Genomic DNA, 22,517 nt, shown 5'->3' on the forward strand with positions numbered 1-22,517 from the left:
ATCAATCAAATCTCACACAAGATAGGATTATCACTGACAAATAACTTGTGTGTTTAGTTTTGCTTATTGTTTTTAAGAATTTTAGTTTAGAAAATTATTATATTAAAATACATTTAACATTTATGATCTTTGAATATTTGTTTTTTTATCTATATTTGTACCTTATTCGACAACTACATATTGAATTTTTTTATTATTATGCTACTTATGTGAAATTATATAAACATATTTTTCTTTATAAATATTTTTTTCTCAAACAAGCGCGGGTAATGGGTACAAGACTGGTATGCGGGTACCCAGAGGGTACGGGTACGGGGATTAATATTCATACCCACGCAGGTATGGGGCCGAGTACGGGTATTTTTTTAAAACGCGGGTATGGGGATGAGTACTGTAGTACCCTACCCATACCCTACCCATTGCCATCCCTAAATACTGGTGTGATTTATGGTTAAATAATTTGCCACAAGATTTGATTGAATAAACTAAATTTTCAAATTTATGAAAATTTTATATAAGAGTAAATGCATAATTAAGAGTAAAATTTTGAAAAAGTGTTTTTCTTTTCGATTTTGATATCAGACAGGGTAAAGACTGATACAATTGGCATATAATTGAGTCTTATAAGTATGTTAATTAGGATTCTAAAAGATTAATTTCTAATTTGTATTTTTTTAAATTGTTAATTAAGAGAGATAAAGTGATATTTTTGGTTTTAAAAAATTATAGAGAATTAAGGAATAATGATTATTAATATAAAGTAGAGATAAAATAACGTAATTTTAATATAAAGACAATTTTGTAAAACTATCTTATTTTTTTACTACTACGAAGGTTATTTTCTCTATCTATCTACGCATAAATCTAAAATGACTGCCATAAGGATGGGATAGAATAAATAAATATCATGGTAAAGATGATTTAGCCATTACGCTTTCTTATTTACATATTTACTGAAGTGAGATAACAGAAGAAAATTGAGATGCATTGAATAACTCACATTTTTGGTTTACGGAACACATTTTTTTTTCTTTTTGGAAAATTTAGGGACGAACACGCTTGAATTTCTTATCACCGAAGAAATCAAGCTTTCACAATATATAACTAACTCCTTTATCTTTTCCATTTTCCTCTTTCTAGTGGGTAGATTGGCTATCAAGTTCTAAAAAAAGAACACGATAATCCACCAAGCCGAAGAGTACGCATTGTTGCAAGCCTTTATGTAATAGGTGACACATAAAGCACAATATCCATCTTTGCTCCTTCTAGCTTCTTGTCATTTACACGGAGGAGAGTGGACATCTACTCTATTCATATGACCCACCCACTTTCTTTTTTTTTCAGTTTTTTCTATTACTAAATCAGCATTCCATTAGTTTTACCGATTTATTTATTGTTTTAAAAGTATATGTTTTTCGGTCGACACAAAACGTAATTTGATTGACCTAGTAAGTTAATTCTTTAATTTACCAAATAAAGGAATAAAAAATAAAAATAAAAATAGGTGAAAAATTTACAATTAAATAAAAACTTTTTAAAAATAAACGGTCGATCTCATAATTAGCCGGTCCTATTCCCATGAAAGAAAAACCTTGTATCATGGTAAAGCTGGACTGCATTTGACGTTATATATAAATTTGTATCTCAATATTTGGAGGATCAAAATATGTCTGAAAAATTTATGCATGCACGTAGAGTGAAAAAAAAGGTAGAAAAAACACGAAGAAAATAACAAGCATCAGTATTATAAACGAAAAAGTAGTTATTAGCATTGGATAGCCTGAATTGCGAGGGAGGTCAAGTTGAGATTCATAGTGCAAGCCATTTCTATGGTCTTTTTCTTGTTGATAATTCTCAGCAGATGAACAATACCACTAAATTTGACATAACTCGTGAGATTCAACGTTCCTGAATTAATGTCACTAGAAAGATTCCCTGTAACGGGTACCGTAGCGGACCTCACAATCACAATAACATTCAATTCATTCGTTTCTCTTTCATTCACTCTGCCACTGCGGATACCCTTGTCACCATACTTTGCACCCGCATACAGCACACTCATCATGCTATTCTCGTAACTGAAGGGACCGTAATTTTGGTTCCTGATAATGAGGAAGGTGATCAAGGTCGCGTTGAAGGATGGTGAAGACGGTGAAGCGCTATAATTGATTTGACTCAATGTAGCTGATATTAGTTCGACATATGGACCCCTCACGCGCAAAAAGGATGCAATACCCAATACAACTGCACATAAGATGACGAAGGTAGCCAAAACGAAAACGAAACATTTGCTGCTTCGTTCTTCGTGTGTGGGCTTGGACATGCTTTGTTTGATGTCTTAATCAATAATGTTTTGTTTTAATATTGTGGGCTATTTCCATGAACTGAGAGACAAGACACTTGTGGGAAATTGGTGTTTTCAGTTATGGATGTTGAAGAATTTATTTTGGAGGTGAATGAAGGGTCTGTTATAAGTTGTAGAGTTTATATAAGGTGGCAGAATCATAATGGTAACAACTAACAAGGTTAGATTTTTCTAATTTCTTTTATTTCTCTCTCTTTTCTTCATTGGGTGTATAATATTAGCTATACTTGGATGGCGTTTTCAGCTTCCAAATTTTTTTACGTAATTTGTCCTACTTAAATATGATTAGAGGCAAGTTGATTATCTTATTGGATCGTTCACCATTGATGTTTTTATTGAAAACTATAGTCGCAGCGCAATTGACTCAGGATCTAAATAGCACCGGTTCATGATGCACGTTCCCCATGTATTACGAAGAAGTGAAACAAGGAATTGAATTTATGATCGATCAATTATAAAGTGAGATTAAAACTGCTCAAGTAAACTTCAATATAGAATAGGAAATAGAAATAATGTTAACCCACTTTTTAATGAAAAATCTTCTTAAGTTGCAAATAACTGATTGCTAAATGTTTCGTTTTTCTTAATTTTCAAATGATAATTAACTTATTGATCACCAATGTTATTTTCGTATTTGCATCTATTATTACGCACTACACATTCATATTACCATTTTTCCCCCCATTTTTGTCTTTCCGGCAAAGATATTAGCAAAGTTTGATTTCAGATGCAGAAAGCGCCATGTGGAAACTGGAAAGCCTTTTATGTAATGGCGACGTAAGGATCCAAATGTGATCCTTCACTTCGCCGGCTTGAAACGGTTTGGATAATACAAGACGTCAAATTCCCTCAAGAATTGGAATAGGATCGCTGTCATCCTAAAAGGAAATAATTTAAAATTATCTTATAATTTCTTCTATTAATTATCTAATTAATTGAATAGAGAAATAATTGAAAGTCTTTTACATTTAAAAATATTAAAATTTTATTTTTATTTCACTTTATGAAATTTTAAAATGATAAAAAGGTGGAGCTTGTAGGATGATACAATATTATTCTTCTAAAAATATATAAAGATAAATATCATTTTCACAAACTTTACCAAGAATAAATGAATATCACTATCACTCTCACTACTCATCCATAATGTTCTTGTTTCTTTATGAGAAAAAATTAATTTATTTCAAGAAATGGTCAAAATTATGCATACAGGTTCTTCCCTCTGCATTAGCTGATCAATCACTTTACAAAATGGTCAAAATTGTATGTGTATTGGATAAGACATTTGATCGTCACCGTTAAAAAAGGAAATTGAATATCCGTTTGGCCGGACACCAAGACAAAAAGTATCCACACCCTTTTAGCCTAACCTCAGGACGACTATCCCTCTAATCATGTCAAAATAAGATAATTAAAAATTAATAACAAAAAAGGTTAATTACCTAAGTAATCAGAAGGCTAAGACATGGCTGAGTCATGAAGTTCATTAGCTCAATATTTTGTCTATAAAAAGAAAGTAAGAAATACAGGTAAGAAGTTGACTTCTAACATTAAATAACAATTATTATCCTATACTGAATACTAACTTCACTATTGATAAGTTCATATTTTGATATATTTTATGACTTATATTTATACACTTAAACCTTATTTTATATATATTTATACTAATTATGTTATTAATTGTTGTAGTTTAGCTGTAAGTTGTTAGAAAATAAAAAATATATAAAATTATTTGAGATCTCTAACTTTTTGCTCTACATTAAACTTTAACTCACATATGTGAGTTTTGAGCCTTAAAAGAGATTTTTATCCTAATTTTCTTAGAGGGACTGAGCGTTCTCTATTTTTGTCCTTATACACTGAAAGAAAGAGAGAAAGAGAATATAGTAGAGTATTACAGTTTGATAATTGAGCAATAAGATAGAGAATATAAAATTTTAAATGCCTTTTGATTACTTGAACTCAATGATATTACTGTTGTTTTATTTGTATATTTGTTATTTTGGGTTTCTTGTTTTGATGATATGTTTCAAATTGTTCCTTTATTCTTTAGCCAAGACTTTTGCTTGAAGGCAAGCAAATCTCAAGTATGAAGGAGTTGATAAGTTCATATTTTGATATATTTTATGATTTATATTTATACACTTAAACTTTATTTTATATATATTTACACTAATTATGTTATTAATTGTTACAGTTTAGTTAGAAGTTGTTATTAGTGTATTATAGAGATATTCTAGAGAAAAATTAGATACTTTTAGTTTTTGTTATGCTATGTGAATCTGAGTTTGAATTTAAAATTTAAACTTAGATAAAAATTTGAAACAATTTTTAGTTAAGATTCTGATTATGGATAAAACTGATTTAAAAAGATAGAGTTCAATCAATTGAAAACTCAAGGCACAGTCTATATAAAGAGGCTTTATGCTCCACACTTGACACTTTCACTTCTCTACACACCTTCTTCCCTTTTTTAGTTCTACCCAAACTCATCTTTAAGAGTCATTGGAAACCATTAGCAAGGACGTCGAGCTTACCCTTTGGAGAACGAGAACTCTCTTCTTCTTCTACCTTCCTAAGTTTCTTTTGTTTTAGTTTCCTTTGTGGTTATGAGTTTATTTATCACGTTTTTCGTAATTTATTTTGTTATGAGTAACTAAACCCATAGCTAGGGCTACGCGGATCCTACTACAAACTTTATGTGATTTTTACTTTAATGTTTAATTTTATTCTATTGGATTGTATTGTGTATGTTAAGATTTGATCACCCTTAACATTCCATAATTAGTTATATTGTAGGCAATCGTACCACATATAATTAACAGAATTATAGGATAAAACGAGATAAGGGGCTAGGTTAATCACACTTAATTCATTTTTTTCAGCCGTTATTAAATTAACAAACTCATAGGATCTTCATACTTTCTCAACCAAATACCTTACATTATCATTGAGGGTGTTTGCTCAGGAAAGAGAATATTAACATTGCATAATCATTGAGTGTTAATAAAACTAATTATGAGTGGTTGACAAATATTTGAATACTAATATCAAAATTAAATTAATTAGAATATAAAAAAGTGTAGTAAGTGAACTCATAAGTCTTAAACTCATCTTATCTGATTTCTTTCATACATTCTATTACTATTCTTTTAATTTATTATTAAAATTAAGCTCTATTTTTTTATCCGTTACAATCTCGTTACGTTTAAACAATTAAATTAAGTTATTATTAGTACTTGAAAATAATCTTTGTAGAACAATAACTTGAGAATTCTTAATTTAAAAACCCTTTATTACTTTTTGATAAGTACACTTGTCTACGAACAATCATCAGAGTGCCTTTGCATTGTAGGTACTCGCCTCCCATGTCATAGTAGAAAAAAATCTAAAATATTTTACAAAGACATCACATCAGAGAACAAGAAGATATACTATGAAAGACAAGTGTGTCCATAACTGAAATAGTATACAATAAATTAACAAGATAAAAAGTAGTTTCCATAAAATTTACTCATACCAACACACACGCACACATATAATTGACTTCACCATTGATTCATTTCCTAAATCGTCATTCCTCCTTTGTTCTCAAATTATATCACATGAATCTTAATAGAAACGGTTTTCTATAAAGATAATGAAAATATTTGAAGATTAGTTCATTTTTTTTAACATCGTCTTCTACTCTATTTACGCCTAACAATCGGCTGTAGTTTAATAGACAAAAAATTGAGTTTTATGTAAGTAAAATATAGTTTCCATCGATTATATTATATGAAGAACTTTATTTTTATATATTTTTTTAAATCACATATAGTCTCTAGAGTATTCAACACAACTATATCTAAGACTCGATTCAAGTAAAAAAATAAAATTGAAATAACCTGATAATTTATGTATTTGATGGTACATGAACAATTTTATTATGATTATTCTTTGTAATTATTTTTGAATAATTATAAATAGAAATTTTTTCTTGAAGAAAAAAGTTATATTATATAAAAAATATAAAATATAATAAATGTTTATTTATTTTTACATAAAAAAATTTCAACCGATAATCATTTAAAATCAATTATAGATATTAAATCCTGTTGACAAAACTGTGATACCAATTCAACCATAAAAGCTTCTTGGAAAAAATGTTCATCGTAAGACCTTTTCTTTTTGTCTGAAAATATCATAAGATCTTAAGTGCATCCTGGGCAGCCCAAATTCCAATTTTTAGTTGCACGTGTTCCTTGCCCAAACTCCAAAGTACTATTGTTTTTGGACTTTGGCCCTACTTTTTCATCCCGAAATTAAAGTAAATAAAAGAGTTGAAATAATAAAAAAAAAGATTTAAAGAATGTTTTGAGCATAACTACATCAAAATATGTCGATCCAATCATCCAAAGCGCATTGAAAAAAAGTTTAAAGTTTGAATTATTTTGATAATGAATACATTAAAATTGTTGACTGAATAAATAATTAAATGGTTAAATGAAGAAATAATTTCCACTACAATAAGTTTAGGTTGAGTAGTTTTAAAGTTTGAGTAATTTTAATGATGAATACATTACGATTATTTCCATACCACTTTTAATGGTAGATAATTAAAAATGATAAACGAATAAATAATTTCAAAAGTACAATCATTTTTAATTCCTGTTTTGCAGCAATTTTCCCTTATATAGGATTTTAAAAAAAGGATAACAATCGTAGCCACTATGGATAATTGATAAAAATAGGTATAACAATCTCATGTACAGTTTATATATGTACCTAGTCTTGGGGAAGAAAATAAAAGCAAAGGAAACATGACCGAATCACCAGTTTCACTCACCCTCGATATTCTAGAAAGATTAGTAAAACCCACTCAAAGGAAAACAAATACTTTCTTATTTATATTTACATAAATATAAAAATTAAATATATTTTGAAAATATATTTTCACTTTTATAAAATACTCTACACATACCATACTCAGGGAAGTTCCCGTGCCCTACTCCTTAGGTAACCCACTACCTATTTCCTTTTGAAATTGTTTTCATTAACAGTTTTTACAACGTTTAGTTTCTATCTCTCTGTTAATCATCTTATTTCACAAACACTCTTCTCTTTCCATTTTTTTTCTGTTATACAACTTTTTGTATAATGTTTTTTGTACCACTACAATTTCTCGTTCCGTTTTATCACTTTCAGAACTGTTTATATCCATGGATGTAGCTGCAAGTAATCTGGGTGATCCTCCAGAATACAAATCGGTTCAATGTATCCAACTTAACTGTACCACACTCTTGCTGGAGCCTAGTTAGCTCATATCTCTTTTGCGCTGCCGCCACATGTATGATGAAATGCTCAGCCATCTTGCTAGGCGGTATGTACAATGCTTCACATCCTATACAGAAGGTTTTATCTTATTGAGTATAATCTTATAATCTGGCTACGACAAGTTGATAAAATGACGGGTCGTATTGTATTCGTGTTGACTCGTAAAAGCTCCGTCCAGATTTCCTTAGAAATGCTCCTTGTGAAACTCAAATTTTGTTTGGCCTTTTTCGTTGAACTCGAAGCATAGCTTGCTTAGTTCTTTTGCCAAAACTGGCGCGCCACAATAGAATACCCCTGTTACGAATTTAAGGATGTCAGTACAAGATGAGAACGAACTCTACAAACGCATGCTTGATGGAGAATGACTGACCTATCCGTCCATTGCAGTGCTTAGAACATATTTTAGAGAAAACCTTCTTCCACTTAGGCCTGGCAAAATGAGTTCTCACCTGATATTTAATTCAAAGAAGTAAATCAAAGTTTAAAATCTATTTTAAGACTGAAAAACAAACTCTGGAAGACTTACATTTTCCAAACTAAAACGCATAAAGGGTAAGGTACGTAAAGGGCAAAAATCTAAGGCTTACCCTAGTCCCAGAGACAATATCAACTCCATTCTTTGCATGGTTGAGGGCTTGCACCATTGCGATGAGAGCAGATCTGGCATCACCTTCCTCATATACGCTAGTCAAGTAGTTGTGCATCTCAATGACACCCTGAAGTCCATAATTAGACCTTGAACATTAGCTGATGCAAATATGACTTATTCATCTAGCAGCAGAGGAAAGGAATACTAAAATTCTTCCAGAGGAAGTCTTGTCAAGATAAGATATTCTGTAGTAGTTAATAATACCCTTTGATCAAGTTCAGCAACTTCATTCATGACCCCTTTAAACCAATCGAAAGAAACTTGTTCTCTTGTTACCCAGTAGAAATAAGCGTTGGTAGTCTTTAGTGTTTTCTTCCGTTTAGGAGAAATCTTATTAAGAGATGATGGAGAATCTGCACTCCCAGCGCTAAGGTCTGAACCTCTACTTGAATCAGAGACTGAATCCTGGATAGACAGCAGCATTGATTGTTACGTTCCATCGTAAACTTCTAAAATAATGGTCTGCCTGACAAGGCTCATACGAAACACCATTTTTTTCCACATTTTTATATGAAAAAGTAGCTATAAATATTTTGTCACGTGTTGCGCCAAAACTCACCGCCAGCTCCTCCATTTTGATAATATTGTTGAGAAGATCTTTTAGAATGCTGATGAAAGGTGTTGCTCCTATTCCCAGACCGACAAGTAACAGGACGTCATATTTTCTATAGTCTTGGGCTGGAGCACCGTAAGGTCCATCTATCCTTAGCTTGGGTAAACTGTATCAATTATTGATACCAAGAAGATGACAGGAATCTGAGCATAAATTATTTGTCCTGAGGACAAAGTTATAAGGGAAACAAATATGACAGGGCCATCACGTACCATTTTTTGGTGGTTTCATCAGCCCGGAGGAGCCCACTCTTCCCAGCTACCGGGGGCTCACAGGCCGCAGAGAATACCCTTTTGAGCTCCTGTGTCCAATCTCCTAGTTGTCGTATGTGAACACTTAGGTAGTCATCGTCAGGGGCTGAGGTAATAGAAAACGGATGCCTGACACACGTTACCAACAGTATTAGCTAACTGTAAAACGTATATCATTTCAATTCCTTTCTTTTTCGATATTTTTGAGGGGTTAAACCATTAAGGTACCATATTCGCTTTCTCTATTTTGTGGTTAGATTTACATGAAACTACAGAAATTCACCATAGCCACTGCAAAAGTAACCTGGAAAAACAAAAATTGCAACCTACCACTCAAAAGGAGAAAGTGAAGGACATTGAACAAACATGTATTGTCCGCTCTTGTAACGAAATTGGGGCGGCTTCGACATTTGCAATGTTAGAACATTTCCAGGATAAATGGCAACCTACATGTTTTTCACAATACGAATAAAAGAAAAGATCCGTAAGTTCGAGTTGCATAGTTTAGCTTATTGGAAGCAGTGACAAGTAAAATGCCAAATTTATGATAAATTTTCTTTTCTTTTCTGCTCACCTTTATAAGACGGACAGTATAGAAACTAGAACGGAAGAATCTTAGGGTTCTTTCTCCCGCATAAAGTAAAATTGGAGCTGCAAGATACATCCATGTCTGAAAACAGAGATCAATGCGTCAAGTAACCAATTACCGACAAGGGACAAAACATTTGATAATGTTCCTAAATAATGCTAATCTGATTCTACAAATTACATACCGTTTGATGCTGCCATTTGCGCTCGAGGTAAAGATTTACACCGTGAATGATGAGTAGGACATAGACAATTACAAATAGATGGTGTGAATACCAGAACGCATTGAAACCTGTGAGTCTATTAAATGGTTTAGGAAGCTTAATGAGATTTCTTCTGAACCATTTTGTTGCAAGAGTAAATGCTATTGCCATGAAAATCACCATCATAATTCCAGTCACACCCTCGACCCCTTTAACAAGGTCTCCATAACTGGGTCTACGATCACCAAACACGCCATTCAAATACTTCTTATAAATATCTTCAGACGAATTTACAAGTCTTGGAAAATCGCAAGCAAGGTGATTCCCGGCGTGAAGTACAACACCAACCACTACTGCCGCAGCAATTGTCTGCATCCATAACTAAAATTATACACCTCCCTAGGGAACTCATAAATTTACTGTTTATTTTCCCAGGTGGCTTGCAACGAAAGAATATTCAATAATATATATATATATATATATAATATACACATATATACAAAGAAAAGATAACTAAATTATGTTAATTAAAAAAAATATTTTATCTCATTTAACGCTTTTAATTTATAAAAAAATAAATATCTTTTCTTATGTGTCTTTCAAAAACATTTAAGAGTAATTTAATATTTTATCAATATTAAATATCATTAATTGATAATTTAAGTGCTAAAGTTAAAATTTAAAAATTGAATATTTAACACTTTAATAGAAGAGAATAAATTTTAGTAACTAATTAGTAACTAATTTTAAAGAAATTACCCTTTTTATTTCAAAATTTGTATAAAATTATTAACTTATATAAAAAAATCCGAGAACATACTGACAGATATCTGAATATACATCAATCATGTGATTGCTTTAACAAACTATTTTAACTGTCAATAAGATTCTGAACGACGTACCTTTTCGTTTATAGGATTTGATTTCAATTATAAACTTGATTAGCATTTCTATCGAAATATATCTATTGATACATAATGTTTTGAAGATTGGTTGGGTAACAATTATTTGATTGGTTAAACCAACTAATTATGTGATGGCACATGAAAATTGATAATGTAAAAGAACTGAGAGTCTATTAAAATTAAAATATTTTTTTATAGAAAAAATACAAGAATTGAGATTAAGTATATAAAATAATAAAATTTAATAAAAAAATTATTTCAATTTTTAACTTTAATACAGTATTTTTTTATAAAAAATTATTTTTGAATGTTTATACCTAAGAAAATTGATGTAAGCAAAACTTTTTTTCAATATTATAGTTTGCATTTTAAACTTAATCAATTGGAAGCTAAACATAGATCGGAAAATACAGTACATTAAATTTTTAATTGAACTTTATGTGTTGATCATTTTCTAAAGCTTATTGACAACTTGAAAATGAATTAAAAAATTATTTTTAAAATGGTAAAAATAGTTTATCGATGCAAAATAACGAGTATAAGACAATGATAAATCAATTGTTATAGTTAACACAAACAAGTCTGAAGTTAAAATGATAAAAATTTATCTATACATAATAGTAAATCACAAGTAGTAAGATGATTTTTCAAGCAAGTACAGTAAAATAATAAATTTATATATATATATATATATATATATCAAACGGAGGAGCAAACATCACGAATGATTGTTATTGACGGCGCCCACTATCTTACTTTTAAATCAGCATTCAACATGTTTTCTGGCGGTGTTGTGTGGTGCGTACCTTATGAAAGTTGATGTTATCATCAAAAGGCATAATGTAAGCTAATTTGGTGGACCTGAGCCAAGTTATGGTATTTCTGCAGACGGGCAAGAGTACAAGTGCCATGTTGAACTTCAGAGTCTCGGCAGCACCTTTTGCCGTGAGTAAACAGTAACCCATGATATGAAAAGCATCTTTTTGCTTATACTCGATGAACTTCCAGATAAACAGTCCAATCATAATAGAAAACCACACTGTTAAAACCCAAAGTCTCCTCCAATTTTCTTGCAAATAGTAGAGCAATCGGCGACTCATTCTACGTATCGGACTTCTCGCTCTTAGTCCTTGTAGGTTCTGGCTCAAACCTTGACTAGTGTAGCTTAGTGCTTGGCTGTAGCTGAGGTACGTGTCCTTCTGTAACAGAAGTGTCTCCAATTGCCATAGCTGCGTAACACAATGACCGTTAAAATGGCGCAAGACTATGAGAGGTGCAATCGTATATGTAGAAGATATTTCAACATGTCAACTATTTCATCATTAACGATTTCATTATTTCGTAGATAGAGCAATAGTCGCGCGCTTACGTGTTGAAAAAGTATATGTTTAACTGAGGAAGAAGAGAGACGGTCATGGGAACTCGGGCATGATTTAAAATGGACCTTAGAAACATGGTTTCACAGGAATGAATTCACATGATCAAATATTTAATAATGCATCTTTCTGGAACAAAAATGTTTTTTAATAATTTCGGGAAACGATTTTTAATTTTTAATATATTTTTATGTATACAATGTTAATTTCCAGTTATTAAAACATGTCATTCCTTTCTTTTACCCATTCACTTTAGGCATAAATTATTTTTTCTTTTTATATTATATTACAGTTCATTTTATTAGAAATGTTTAAATCTTATATTTTATTGTCCCTCAAACAATACTACATCATTACTCAAATGTATTACGCAATTAAAATATATGCATGTATAGTTGAAATAATAATAATAATAATAATATGCGCGCCCAGACATATCATTAATTAATTCCAATATATTATTCTATGCAGAGAATTCCCACCTCAATGTAGCCAAGTCTTTCAGGGTCCAACTCTTCCATGATCAGAGCTGCGTATTCTTCGGCCTGCTCTTTCAATCTGGATAACCTATTTGCTGAAGCGCTTAGATTGATGATCTGAAAATCAATTGAGATATAACAATTGTTTAATACAAGTTTTGTAACTTATTTAAAACTTTGTAATTTATTAACTTCGCCAATAAATTAGTAGAATTAAACACACATACACACACACACACACACACATATATATATATATATATATATATATATATATATTTATACTCACACTATTAATTTTTTTAAAATTTTTAACTAATTTTATAAAAAAATAAAACTAAGTCTTAAGATAAAAATTTTACAAATTTATAATTTTTTATTTTTATATAATTTCATATAAATAATTATGACTAAAATTTTTTAATGATCATAAATTATTTTAAAATACAATATTTAAATTTTAATTATTCATAATTAAATATAATACTTAAATTATATTTCTTTTATTTGTAATTTTAAAACTTTATGTGCTGGAGTCCATAAACAGGTGATCAAACAAATTCAAGTAAATCCGTGTAATTTACAAAACAAACACGGAACTGTTGGGACGAAACAATTATTTGAAAGCTTGACTGATGCCATCTCTATTATATCTGCACATCTGGACCCAAAATAAATGTTTAGCGTAAATGACGACTCTGCCCCCACCAACCCCACTGAAAACGCGACTTCATAAATTACAATAATTTGGTTTAATCTTCTTCTTTTTTCGGTCAACCAATAATATGGTTTAATCAGAAAAATGAAATTGCCATGTGTGACGAAAGCCGGAAAAGTGAGTCCTAGTTCATTGAAACAATAAAAGCAATTAATAATATGCTATAGAATACGGGAAACGTCCTGAGTGGGAGCACTGAAAAATAATAATAATAACTACATGTTTCAAATTTTGTTATTTTACCATATTTGTATAAACAGGTTTACCTAATGCCGCCTATTGTTACCGTCGATTATTAAAACTCATTGACACCTTACGCCTGGGCTATACAACAGGCATAGCACCAGTGCGTCCTTTAAACCAGATTAGCACAAATGTAATCAGCCAATCACAAAATACAGAAATAAATAAATAAATATTTTTTATTATTTTAGTAAAGTAGAAATAGCACCTTTTTTTTTTCGAGAAGTCATCAACGAGAGAAAGAAGAACACGACAGATAATATTTAAAATTTAAAAATAAAAAATAAATCAGTCATGTAAGAATATTTAGATATAAAGAAATGTGCAATGAATTAATTAAAGATGATAACTTAGTATAAGGAAGAGTGAATTCACTGTCTTCTAACTTAATAAAGACACATAAATTTTCTTATTTTAATAAAATTAGAAACAATATTTTTTTTTTGAGGAAATCAACGAGAGAGAGAAGAAAAAGACAGATAATATTTAAAATAAAATAAAAAATTGCAAGACATGTAAGAATATATAGACATAAAGAAATGTGAGAGAAATTAATGAAAGATGCAGATTTGGTATAAGGAAGAGATGAATTAAATGTCTATAACTTAATAAAGACACATATTGTTAATATTTAATTTTATTGATTTTAATTTGAAATTTCGCTAATTTTATTTATTAAAGGTCAATAAATAATTTATAAAATTATCTTATAATAAAGATCACTGAAATATTTTAGAAAGTGTTTGTGAAAATTATACCTCCTTCACTTCTTCTTCGGTGATTCTACCATCTTCGTTCTTGTCCACCCTGTGAAGAAGATAAAGATTTAAATTAAACACAGAAAAATTAAGGCAAGTGAGGATCACGATCAAATTACATGCAAAGAAAACACGAAAGCTTCGAGGCTATATAATTATTGGAGATGAACACTCTCAAATAAGAAAGAGTATGATATAAGAAATTAAGAATATATTTAATATTATTCGAATTAATATTTTTATAAATTTATTTTATTTTAAATCTAGATAGATACTGTGTAATGTTCTCATTTTATTAGTTTTCTCTTAATACTAGGAACTCCTTAATTACTAAAGCAAATTACAGAAATATTTAAGAGCCTTCGAAGTACAAGTTTTCTTTCTTAAAGATAATAAAGTAAAATGAGGATTATTTTTAACTAATTGGATTATATTTTAAAATAATACTTAATCAACCAGTGATTACATGTCGAAGAAGATTTGGAGCCGCGAATCAAAGCTTTGATCTGTAATTTGCGACCAGAATTCAAAAAGCTCATCTCTGCTGATCTTTTCAACCTTCAGTCTTCGTCTACGACTCAGAGCATCGAATAGTTCCAGAGCGAACTCCTTAGAATCTTTCATCCCTTCATAAAAAAGAAACATAAAATCTGAACGATTGATAAATGTAGACGCGCAACGCGAAAATCTGAATTGAAATCTGAAAAGGAATTGGACCTATGCATTGCGCAAAATCGGTGCGATAGAGAAAACCGTCTTTGGCAAGACTATTGAAATTGCTCTGCACTTCGTTCCAGGCATCAACGCCATTGGACTTACTACTAATAAATTTCAGTCCACGGAGCGCTTTCTGTGTTCCTGACCGGTTGCGTTCAAGCTGAGCGCGTTGCTTCCTAAGATCTCGAGCCGCCAACGCCGTTTCAGATCCGCCGTGGCCCCACGGGAACCGCCGCAGCTCCGCCTTGAGCTCCTGCGAAAACTGCCTCGCCTTGGCAACCGCCTCGGCCTTCAGTTCCTGCGAGAACTGCCGCCACCTGCTGGAAGAGCTCCTCCTGATCGACGGCGACAGCGTAGAGGATGCCGGAGTTTCGTTTCCGCTTGGTGCGACGCCATCGTCGACGTTAATGACAGTCACCGGCTCGACGCCTCGGAGAACGATGGTGTGATCGTCTTGAAGATCGAGAGTGACCTCAACATACTCGTCGGCGAAGGAATAGTACTCCGTTCCCGGCGAAGTCCCGGTACTTACGGTTGCGTTCTCCGGCACAGTGTCGGACGCCCATCGGCGTTCGTGCTTCGGAGCACCATTCATTGATTAAGCAAAACAGGAGAATGTATAGGTTTTTTAATTTTATATATACAGATATTTTAATCTTTAGGGAAAAAAAAAAGGAAGTGATATGAGTTTGTTATATAATGCAATTCGGCACGCGTTGCTAACGTGCGCGGGAAGTTATTCGGACGAGTTGGAGAGAGAGAGAGAGGAGAGTTTAGGCCCCGGGTGATTAATGTAAAGGTGAGGTAGAATAGAGGTGGAACGCGCAGAATCTGAATGAATAAGAAAAAGACAAGAACGTGTACAGAGCTCACAAGAGAAAGGCAACTAAAATTTGACCAAAGAAAAGGAAGAAAAGGACAATGGCTTTGCTCTTGCAGCAGAAATTAAAAGAAGCTAGCGCTCTTGTTACATGTACAAGTTAGGAGTTAGGACTTCATAATGGGACATGGGGAATAACAAAGATTCGTGGAATAGTCCATTATTGTATCATTAAATGGGTGTTGGGATTTTTTTACATAATATAAGTAGTGTAAGTGTGAATGGAAAACGGAAAAGGGTGATTAGAAGAAAAGAAAGAAGGTTGAGTGCCAAAAGATGATGGTGTCTCGTTCATGTTTATATTGCATACAGATAACTACTGTGGACTGGCGTATTGGGGGAAGTGGCAGAGACGGAGGGAGAGAGAGTGTGTGGCGGAGTGGCGGGGTCGGAAAAGGAAAGCAAGTTCAATATATTTAATGCCAGTGGGCCCGTGGATTCCAGAGTCTCCGAAGTCGACGGTAGGGATCGCCGAGTAAACTCCACTCAACCTTGTCGCGATCAATCGTTTTTAATTTTTCGTTTTCTTTTCAAGAAATTAGTTATTTCAATTTTAGTTTTTACAAAATGATTAGAGCAACACGTGACACGTGACACTGAAAAGACTATATTTATAATTTTAGGATTCAGCAGACATAACATATTTCGTTCAACCTTTTATAAATAAATGCAATATGAATTAAAACATAACCCAACTAGTTTAATATTTTTTTCAACCCAGGTGTGGATTGTGCTTTAAATTCTTGCTTTATTTAAATTCATGTGTTATGCCATGATGTTTTAAAATTTAGTTATTTCCTTGAAATTTTTTTTTTGGCACAATGGATAAGAAGAAGAAAGGAGTTCAATTAAGTCGCATTAGGGAATCTTTAATTCCCTCGTGTTTAAAAATCATTGATATAATAATTTTTTATTTAATATATATTTTTCTTTAATGTGATATAGTTTCATGAATTTTCTTTAAATAAAAAAAGTCTCTTCATTTTAAAGTTAATAAATTTAGTCCCCTTGCCAAGTTAAAATTTTAAAAGTCTTATTATTTTTACTCAAATCATTAGAGACTTATAATGAATTTTGGATATTAAAAATTTAAAATTTGAAATTCAATAAAATTTTGATCAGCTTTAGTAGATTTAATAGGATGTAAAATTAATATTTGAAAATTATATTTTGAATAAAATTAAATATTTTGACTAATAAATTTTGAGGAAAAGAAAATTAAAAATAAGTTAATTTATAAAAAAGTTAAATAAAAATAAGAACTTAAAATTTTAAAATAAGAAAGAAAGTAATCAGATGAACTTAATTGTAATAACCTAAAAACTATAAGAATTGAATTCACCAAAAAATTATTAAAAGACCTTTTCATACATTATGGTGATTTATATTCACAGCTAAAGCAATTCTAAGCTTCATCTTACTTTCCTAACTTTTCTCTACCCGATAAGATTTATTTCTTTTTTGTTAACTATACTTTCAAACTTGTAGCAGTTGTTTACGTGAATAGGTGAGTTATTTTGTACCACTTTATCCAAAAATTCTTTCTATAGCATTGACTTTTTTCTCTTCTCCTAAGTAGACCCTGTAACCGCCAATTAAGTTTAACATGATAAATTAATAAATATAATTTCATAGAAGAACCAAGTTTTTGATAAATTTTCATTGGATTATGATAATTTCCCTCACACATAATTTAATTACGCAATGTATGTATATTATATGGATTACGAAAGTTATTATTTAAAATGTCTAAATTGCAAGAAGTTGTACCATGAGGTATAAAAAAATGTACCTCAAATAATGATGATGGGAAATGTTAAGCAAATAAAGTTAATTTTTAAAGATAATTCATAATAACTCATTTTCTAGCTTGATTTCAACAATAGCATCGTATACCTTGATGAGTCACAGTTCTTTGATATAATTAAGGATGTTTTACTATATGTTAGAAGTACATTGATAAATTTATAATGGGAAGGAAAACTACAAGGCTACAATTAACAACTTTAAATAAACGCAGATCTATACCCATTCAAAAGTGAATCCAAATAGACATGATTAAGGCACTTGAGCACTAACAATTTTAAGAAAAGCTTCATGTATGGATCCTAGCAAAAAGGCAATAATTAAGGCTTGCATCATCTAGACATGAAAGTTGGATCTGCTGCAGTAGTCCATGTTATCCCTTGGTTGACACCATCACATTTTGATTTGTCTCCACGACACACTACAAATTGCATTCAAATTACATTGTCTATTCAACAATTAAACCATCTGAATGATTGTTCTTGATGAATTATAGGACTATTTTTTTGGCAATTAGGAGGACAAAATCCCAAAAGCTAAAAAAACACTAGTTACAAAAATATGTCCTAGCCACATCAGCTAAAGTAGCAACGGAGGTTGCACGAGGAGCATAAGGAAAAATGTGAACACCTTAAGCAAGCTAATAACCAACTCCAGTCGTGCTATAAGCAAGGGAATTTGCCTCTCTAATCGTGTCTCTATTGAATTCAAACTTCCCATTCTTGTTGTATCGTCTGGGGTATTTGTGTAACCAGAGGGAAAACTGAGTGAATCTTTAGGTAACCAACATCCACGAATTATATTACATACCTCAGTCACTCCATAACTTAACATGAGTAATTGAACAAGTTCCTACATTGGCAACAAAGGAGAGCATGATCATCTATTTCGATCTCTAAACAAAAATGGATGAATAAAAGACCCATCTATATATCGATTTTAACCCATAATTTTGGACGTGGCTTCCAAGTGAACCATCTTGTTCTTTCATGAGGAAAATAGTTTGATGTGAAAATAGTTATAGCAAGCGAAAGAGAGTTCCTAACTTCGTTAAATCCATGTCACATGCAACAATTAAGATGCTGCTCATTTTCCTTTTTGATCAAGAAAATGAAGATATTTCTTCTCTACCACAGAAGGTGAATGGTGATATATCCAAAATAAGACTTCAGTCACCATTACTAAATCCTCCTAACGCTACAGAGAAATTAAATTCTAGCCAAGAATGTAAATTCTTTGTAAAGATAGCTTGTTAGTGGTCAGAGTTAATTAAACTTCTTATATTAGTTGCAAAAAGACAGTCCTTAAGCATATGCAGAGTAGATTCTACATGGATATGCCATAGATGGGGCATCTCTTATACCCCAATTTGTAAGAAGAATCACCTTTGCTACCTTTCGATCGAATGAACTTGAGTCCTTTGAGGCCCATTCTATGATCAACATGCTTCGTATTGTAATTTTTGTCAATTAATTGTTAACATATAATATATTTCTTTATCATTACATCATTAAAATAATTTAATTATGATAATTGCCATTAATTTTTTTAATAATATATCAATATATACTAAGAAAACTATGTAAGAGATTAGATGAGGCATGTCCCAGAAATAATAAATAGCTGTCTACTTTTTAAAAATTTTACTCATTTGTATTTTGATCTTAAATAGTATACTTTTCTTTCGATTTTTTTTATTAGATTCTTTCAATTAAATTATATAGATTAAAAAATTATTAAAAGTAGTTAATAGATTAATTTTTGAAAAATTAATTACAATTTTTTAAATTTATCTCTACTTAAAATCAAATTTTATTATTATATTAATTGTTAAGAAGTTAAAAAAAAGTTAAATATTAAATATTATATATAAAAAATAATATATAATTAAAAATTTATAAACAAACTTATATTAAAATTAACAAAAAAATTATTTAAAAAATATAAATAAATTAAAAAATATTATTATAAAATATTTACTACAGTATTCCTAAACTTAAAAAATATTAAATATTTTTATATTATATTAAGATATTAAAAAATATTTACATCTTTTTTAAAATAAATCATTAACTTTACCGTTAAAATCATGGATCATAATTATACTACGTATAAAAAGTATAAAATACCCCTTGTTTCTCATATTTTTAATCCGAATCTCACGATATCTTAATGTTAGAATGTCGGTCATTACTATGTTTGGTTGTAACATCGTCAAATTTCTTCATACATATGTGGCTGATAATTGCTTTGGTGGATGCTTACATGGCCAACTTGGCCATTCAAGTTTTGTGTGACTTCTTAGCTGTCAAGACCATGTTCTTTCTGATCGAACACCTTGTCATTTTCCCTCACCCTTTCTTGACTTTTCAATGCAGTGAAATAGTTCAATATCCTTTTAAAATGTATCTGTTTTTTTTCAAATACACCACCTATCTTCATTTCTCTTCACTTTCTCTGCGCAAACTATTGCTTCGTTTTCCTAGCCGTGGCCATGAAATGAAATCTTCGATTTCCAACCTCATTTCTACGAAAGCGTTCAAACCGTAGCCCCACAAAGTGGATTTGTATAGTGGTGTCGTGATCTAAATTTTGCTAGGCGTTGTGTACTGTCACAGCCCACCAGTGTTCTGTCGGTTTGAATGAGTTATTATTACATAATAATTAAATAAATTACATTCATAACTTAACAAAGATTTATTTACTATTTTTTTTTATCATACTTCTTATTTAATTTAAATTAACGTAAAAAAATATCAAGTAAAATTCATTTAAATCGGAAGATATATAAATGTAATTTATCTTAATCTTAACAATTAGTATAGTGAAATTTTATCATGACAACAAAAGTAAAAATATCAAGTTCATTAAATGATTTTGTAATATATTATTAAATAAATATAACTTTTAAAATATCAATTATATTTTTTCTTTAGAAAACTGCTCATAAAAAATTATTAACTAATAAAAAAATATTCAAAAGAAAAATGTCAAACTCTCTTTTATGTAGTAGGTGTGGAGTTAATTAGGAATCTATAATTCATATTTTAAATGATTATTTTTATGCTAGAGATGTGTGGAGTCATTTTATTTTCATTGAGCATTGGATAAATTTTTTTAGTTATGGACTATTTAGTTGGTTAGTAAATAACCTCTCTTCTTCTAATCATAATAGATTTCAAAATTGGAAGACTATTTTTTGGTATTGTGATTTGGTATTTATGGAAGAATAGAAATAATTTAATTTTTAATAAAGTTTGTCAAACCTAATAAGGTTCCTGTAAAAGCCGTGTTTGATGTAGATTATTATGCCTTGTGTTATAGGAAAAAGTATTCTTACTATCCTAATCAGTTAAGGTATCATTGTGTTGTGAGATGGACTCCTCCTTCTGCTAATCAACTAAAATTAAATGTTGGTGGAGTCAATTCTAGAGATGTGGGAATTGCTGCCTGTGAGGAATGCCCAAGAAAGATATATTATGGGTTTTTACAATAGAATTGATTTTTGCTCCTGCTGAGCTTTGGATTTTATTTTTTAGCATCCAACTAGTGGCTATACTTAATCCACTCATTATTTGGATAGAATCAGATTCAAAGGCCGCTATTGACCTTATCTTAAAGTTGCAACCAAATTCTCACCCCTTTATTCACTAATTTATAGTATTATAAATATTTTGAAAGCTATTTTGTCTATGAGTTTGTCTTATGTTTGCAGAGAAGCGAATTCTTGTGTTGATTCTTTGGCTAAACTAGGTTTAGAGTTGCTTTCTCCCTATTATCAGTTTTTCGATCCCCTTTATCCCTGCTCCCTTTTATATGTTTGGATTCTTGTGAAACTGATTTTCTTAGAACTGTAGTGTAGTTTTGTGTATATTGGGCATGTTGCTCCCTTCTTCAGCAAAATAAATAAATACAACTTTTTATATTGATAATATATTAAATTAAAATTAAAATTTCTTTTTATTTTTGGTCAAATAAGTAGTATAATCTAGGACAATTTAAATTTGAAAAAGAAATTAAAAGATTTTCAATAAATTAGTATGTGCATAAACTAGTTCACACACATACAAAGCTTTATGAATGCAAATTTTTTTTTTTTGTCTTAGTATATTTACTAATTAAAAATATCTCAAAGATAACATGCAATTTTTTTAAAAAAATATATAACAAATTTAATTTTTTTTTCAAAAAATATACACACGTTCTTGTTTTAGACAAAATTCTAACACATGTAAGAAAATAGAATACATGTTCAGAAGTTAGATGTTATTAGATGAAATATATTTACAAGTTTAAAAATAAATGATTAAGAAAGATGAAACGGTCATTAAATGTTTCTACTGTAACGTTCATAACGCTACAAGCTTATGAAAGCTATACAGAAACTAAATTAGAACCATGAACGTATGGTATCTCTTGGTTTTAAAGACATAATTTTCAAGTGAAAAGATATAATTATTCACTTGCGTTTAAATTATCAATTATAAATAATCTCGTTATTGAATACGTAACTAAAAATATGAGTGTGAATGTTCTTAAATTTCATGTTTAAGAGAGAAAATTTCTTGTTATTGCTAAACAAAAAATTTAAAGGTTTCATTGTATTATATAGAGTATTGTCATTGACCTATAATAACTTCATGTGGG

The 22,517-nt window shown here is 30.5% G+C and overlaps 2 protein-coding genes across 3 annotated transcripts; both read right to left on the bottom strand.

Annotated features, from left to right (window-relative positions):
* Window positions 1–1,765: 1,765 nt before the first annotated feature.
* LOC113870177 (late embryogenesis abundant protein At1g64065-like) lies at window positions 1,766–2,323 on the bottom strand. The gene has a single exon (XM_027506776.1). It carries the CDS (start codon window positions 2,321–2,323, stop codon window positions 1,766–1,768), a length of 558 nt encoding a protein of 185 aa, XP_027362577.1.
* A 5,224-nt stretch (window positions 2,324–7,547) lies between these two features.
* On the bottom strand, window positions 7,548–16,206 carry LOC113868362 (respiratory burst oxidase homolog protein A-like). Of its 2 annotated transcripts, none has more exons than XM_027503825.1 (14): window positions 15,185–16,206; window positions 14,934–15,093; window positions 14,468–14,516; window positions 12,752–12,865; window positions 11,700–12,122; window positions 9,971–10,357; window positions 9,772–9,867; window positions 9,564–9,643; window positions 9,159–9,326; window positions 8,893–9,052; window positions 8,538–8,738; window positions 8,272–8,400; window positions 8,055–8,133; window positions 7,548–7,978 (listed from the first exon to the last, which is right to left on the bottom strand). In XM_027503825.1, the coding sequence occupies exons 1-14, from the start codon at window positions 15,777–15,779 to the stop codon at window positions 7,869–7,871; spliced, it is 2,751 nt and encodes a 916-aa protein (XP_027359626.1). In that variant the 5' UTR covers window positions 15,780–16,206; the 3' UTR covers window positions 7,548–7,868. The 2 variants fall into 2 exon arrangements, with proteins under 2 accessions (XP_027359626.1, XP_027359625.1); XM_027503824.1 differs by having other exon boundaries at window positions 9,528–9,643.
* Window positions 16,207–22,517: the final 6,311 nt, after the last annotated feature.

This window comes from Abrus precatorius, unplaced genomic scaffold (assembly GCF_003935025.1).
Source record: "Abrus precatorius isolate BTA unplaced genomic scaffold, Abrus_2018 Scaffold6, whole genome shotgun sequence".
Lineage (NCBI taxonomy): Eukaryota > Viridiplantae > Streptophyta > Magnoliopsida > Fabales > Fabaceae > Abrus > Abrus precatorius.

Excerpts from the sequence above, each read along its gene's own strand:
- LOC113868362 (XM_027503824.1), bottom strand. The coding sequence starts at position 15,779 with ATGAATGGTGCTCCGAAGCACGAACGCCGATGGGCGTCCGACACTGTG. Across the intron at positions 12,866-14,467 it reads CCGAAGAAGAAGTGAAGGAG|ATCATCAATCTAAGCGCTTC; the intron begins GTATAATTTTCA and ends ATTGATTTTCAG. Across the intron at positions 9,868-9,970 it reads GCAAATGGCAGCATCAAACG|ACATGGATGTATCTTGCAGC; the intron begins GTATGTAATTTG and ends CTCTGTTTTCAG.
- LOC113870177 (XM_027506776.1), bottom strand. The coding sequence starts at position 2,323 with ATGTCCAAGCCCACACACGAAGAACGAAGCAGCAAATGTTTCGTTTTC.